We start from the raw sequence: 4759 nt of genomic DNA on the forward strand, positions 1-4759 counted from the left end.
TGAATAAAAATGCAGTTTCTACACAAAAAGAATATGGGTGAAGAACACATGATTCATTAAATCATGCTACCACAGGTTTATTATATAATTCTATTACTTTCAAATATTGTCAAAAATTTCAGACATTTTTTCTCTCTTTCAAACATTAACATGATGCTTCTTTTTGTTGTTGCGCAAAACATGAATGGGGATTTTAAGAATGAGAGTATGAAGATAGAAGCTCAACTCAAAACTCAAATAAAAGGTCTTTGCAGTGAATAGAGCTAGTGATATATAAATCATTGACCCTGTAGATTTACACAAGTCCATAGCTTAGAAGTTTTAGAAGTAGAAGTGTGCATAACTAAGAAGAGCTTAGAATGAAGCGACGAGATGTCGAGATATTACTCGAACATGAAGAAAGTGTACAACCTACACGCCACGCTAATCAAACGTGGCCAACACGAGAACCCTCTCTCCCTCCGTCCCTTCATTCTCCACTGCGCCAACTCATCATCACCCCCCGACACCGCCCGTTACGCCGCCTCAGTGCTCCTCCGTTTCCCCATCCCCGGCGACACCTTCACCTACAACGCCATCATCCGCCACCTGGCACTCCACGCTCCCTCCCTCGCCCTCCTCCTCTTCTCCCACATGCACCGCACCAATATCCCCTTCGATCACTTCACCTTCCCCCTCATCCTCAAACCCTCCAAATTAAACCCCCACAGCATCCACTCCGTCGTTCTCAAACTCGGTTTCTACTCCTCCATTTACGTCCAAAACGCCCTTATAAACTCCTACGGAACCTCCGGCTCCCTCCACGTCTCCCTTAAACTGTTCGATGAAATCTCCCACCCAGACTTGGTCTCTTGGTCCTCTTTAATCTCCTCTTTCGCCAAACACGGGTTCCCCCATGAAGCCCTTACGCTCTTCCAACAAATGCAGCTCCGCCACACTGATATCCTACCCGACGGGGTCATCATGCTTAGTGTGCTATCCGCTGTTTCCAGCCTAGGTGCCTTGGAATTAGGTATCTGGGTTCACGCTTTTATTTCCAGAACTGGGCTTAACTTTACTGTCCCATTAGGTACTGCACTTATTAACATGTATTCTCGATGCGGGGACATTGATCGTTCTGTTAAGGTGTTTGATGAAATGCCTCACAGGAATGTGGTAACATGGACTGCGCTGATTAACGGGCTTGCCGTTCATGGACGTGGTAGGGAGGCTTTAGAGGCCTTTTATGATATGGTGGAGTCTGGTTTGAAGCCTGATTGTGTTGCGTTTATGGGTGCATTGGTGGCTTGTAGTCATGGTGGGTTTGTGGAGGAGGGGCAGCAGGTTTTTCAGGGCATGTGGAGTAAGTATGGTGTTGAACCGGCGCTTGAGCATTATGGTTGTATGGTTGATCTTCTTGGCCGCGCAGGCAAGCTGCTTGAAGCTTTTGAGTTTGTGGAGAGGATGCGTGTTAAGCCAAATTCGATTATTTGGAGGACTTTGCTTGGGGCATGTGTGAATCACAATCATCTTGGGCTGGCTGAGAAGGCCAAGGAGAGGATCAAGGAGTTGGACCCTCATCATGATGGTGATTATGTGCTTTTGTCAAACGCTTATGGTGGAGTTGGTAACTGGGTTGAGAAGGAGGGGGTGAGGAATTCAATGAGGGAGCTTAGGATTGTTAAGGAACCTGGCCGTAGTTTGGTTCACATTGATCAAGTGGTTCATGAGTTTTTGTCTGGAGATAATTCTCATCCGAATTGGGAGGAGATTACAAGATTTCTGGGTTCAATTATTGACACAGTAAAACTTGGAGGTTACACCCCTATTACTTCTAATGTGCTGCATGACATTCAAGAGGAAGAGAAGGAGCATTGTCTAGGCTATCACAGTGAGAAATTAGCAGTGGCTTTTGTTCTTCTTTTTCATAGGGATAGAAAGACCATTAGGATCATTAAGAACCTTAGAATTTGTTATGACTGTCATAGTTTCATGAAGCACGTTTCAGGTTTCTTTGATAGATGTATTGTCATTAGGGATCGAAGTCGGTTCCACCATTTTAGCAAGGGATCATGCTCTTGCAGAGATTTTTGGTAAGTCATCCTGATCAAATGTAAAAAATTAGCGCATTCATTTATCTGAATCAGTTAGAATTAATGGTTTAAAGTTTTGCTTGCAGTAGCTTCTACGGTTATATATGATTCCATAAATTACAAGGCTAGTATTGGCATCCTAATCACTCAAAATTAGTGTTCTGTATATAAATAAAGTCTAACCTTAGTTCTGTTTTGTTAGCAAATGCTAGCCTACTTTTCGGAAACAAGTAAAAAAAAGTGTTTATTAGAAAAGAAAATACACAGTAAATAAAATTAAATTCTGCCTTTAGTCTTTTATTTTAAGCCCAGTTTACTCTTATTTAAATAAATAATGATTTAATCTTTTTTTAAAATAATTAGTGACAACATTAGCAAAAATCCAGGTTAATGAGTTTTATGATTTAAAACTGTCAATAATTATTTTAACTTTTAACAAAAAACAATTTGTTGCGCTTTAAACAGTCAAGAATTGCTCTTTGCTTTCTCTGTTCTCAAGCTTCTCTTTTTTTGTCCTTGCTCTCTTCGAATATATATGTTTTATAAAATGGTCCTCTATATATATATATATATATATATATATATATATTTGTCAACGTGATTTATGTAATTTTTTTCATTTTAGTCCATGACATATGTAAAATGTTAAATGTTGAAGGGACATTCAGAGAAACTAAAGGATAGGAAAAAAGGAGAGAGGATAAACTACTACGGTTATTTCTGATTTCACAAAACACTTTTTTTTATGTTTGCAACAAGCACCACTGTAAAGTTATATATTGTAACTGGACTATTTGGTAATGGGTGTTTCTTCCTGCACCCCATCAATTTTTGAAATACCCAAACTACCGCAGTTTTGTCTGAAAGCATGGTTTTCATGGCAGACGTTGGTTGGTGCAACAAACGTTGAGCTCGTTGAAGTTACGGTCGAAGTGTTGGTGTGTTTTCGAAGCTTCGTTGGTGGTTGGAGGTAAGAAAGGAGTTGTGTTGAACTATTTTGGATGGTTATGGGGGCATGTAGGTTTCCAGAAATCGAGTTCCAATAATGACTTTTGGAATAGATTCATAAGAGAAAAAAAATGAATTTTGGACTCACTAATCCATAAGCCAGAGAAGTCATTCTAGAATGAGGGTGTTCCATAAAGCAAAGTTGATCCCGGAATAGGAATCCATAAGAGAAAAAAGTAATTCCAAAATATTCTTTTTCGAACACATTTTTTAAAATTTGGAATGCAGTTTGGGCAAGTGTATTTTGGAATCATGTTATGGACCCCTTTTCAGAATACAATATGCATGTACTCCTCCAAATGACTAATGGAATTATTTCTTTTTTTTGCAAACTTTCCAGACTATGGATTATTGGAAGTAAAAAAAATGCAACATCGTAACATGACTCCAAAACCTCCAACTAAGCCTTTTTCGACGAACAACGCAACATCACTCCAAAACCTCCAACTAAGCAGTGTAATACAACCAGAATACACTGTTAGACTCAATCATACATATAGAAAGTAATACTCGAGAATAATTCAACATTTACAAAAAAATAATGATGAAATATGATATTTTATTTATATTAAATTTTAAAAATAAAATTTTAATTCTAACTCAATTTTATAAAATTTATTTGTAAGAAAAAGTTTATATCCATTTATATATTATAAATTTGTATTATATTGATTTTTCTAATATTAAATAAAATAAAATTAGTTAGATGAGAAAATGTTTATAAATTGATACAAATATAAATATAAGTTGTTAAAGTAAAAATAATTTTAAAAAATTAATTATCTTAAATAGTTTTGAGTCTTAATAGAACATTGTTATTTTAGACTTAATAAAAATTAGGAAATTTTATCAAATTAGTGTTTAAATTAATTTTATCGAATGGACAATTTTTTAAAAAGTTACCAACATAAATAAGTTGTGTTTGCATGAAACAACTTTATTCTAATTAAGTTGTGTTTAGGTAACACAATTTTCTGACTCTTCGTGTGAAGTTGTGTTAGAGTTGTTGTAAAAGTTGTGTGATACAAACATGACTATGATTAGAGCGATGTGACTATTGCGTGTAAGAATCTTTTAGAAGATCATTTAACCTTTTCACACTACTTGACTCGAGTTGAGGGGTTGTGTATCATTACGATGGTCCTTTATCCAAGGGCTGAATTGTTCAATATTTGATTTGAACACACATTAGATTGGTTCGGGGACAATTAGGCATTGTCAAGTTAATAGTCGATATGGTTTCTCATGATCTCATTAAAATTGACCTTAAAGGGCCTCAGGCTTTTTGAGGGAGTTGGCAAGATTTTTGGAACATTATTCTATTGTTGACAAAGCAATCTTTCAATCCTTCTTTATCCTTGGATTCACGCTAAGATGTGCAAGACAGGTGACAATTAGCCTTTATACATTGATAAACAAAATCACTTGAAAATAAGAGACTTTTACCTAGTCATTTCTTAACCAAAAGAGTACCCGTGTTAATGACTTGTCTCTTCCAAGCGAAATTCTTGAACTTTTTGTTGAAATTGGATGCAATATGACATATGTTCAGATTATAATGTTGATAATATGGTTGTTCCTCTATCAATTATCATGCATATATAGGGTTGAAGTGTGACTTATTGTCACAATAATTGGAAGAGTCATCTCAATGCTTCCATTGTCTCGCCTTCAACAAT

General features: G+C 36.5%; 1 protein-coding gene across 3 annotated transcripts; it reads left to right on the forward strand.

The window, feature by feature from the left end:
* The first annotated feature begins 224 nt into the window (after nt 1-224).
* LOC137822589 (pentatricopeptide repeat-containing protein At5g48910) lies at nt 225-2145 on the forward strand. Of its 3 annotated transcripts, none has more exons than XM_090294684.1 (2): nt 370-1012; nt 1149-2145. In XM_090294684.1, exon 2 carries the CDS (start codon nt 1231-1233, stop codon nt 2074-2076), a length of 846 nt encoding a protein of 281 aa, XP_090150810.1. In that variant the 5' UTR covers nt 370-1012; nt 1149-1230; the 3' UTR covers nt 2077-2145. The 3 variants fall into 3 exon arrangements, with proteins under 3 accessions (XP_068483600.2, XP_090150810.1, XP_090150809.1); XM_090294683.1 differs by having other exon boundaries at nt 932-1069; XM_068627499.2 differs by having other exon boundaries at nt 225-2145.
* The last annotated feature ends 2614 nt before the right edge of the window (nt 2146-4759 follow it).

The sequence above is a fragment of the Phaseolus vulgaris genome, chromosome 9 (genome assembly GCF_051622355.1).
Source record: "Phaseolus vulgaris cultivar YP4 chromosome 9, ASM5162235v1, whole genome shotgun sequence".
Taxonomy (NCBI): domain Eukaryota; kingdom Viridiplantae; phylum Streptophyta; class Magnoliopsida; order Fabales; family Fabaceae; genus Phaseolus; species Phaseolus vulgaris.

What these genes read in the sequence shown, in the direction of transcription:
- LOC137822589 (XM_068627499.2), top strand. Translation starts at nt 373, where the DNA reads ATGTCGAGATATTACTCGAACATGAAGAAAGTGTACAACCTACACGCC.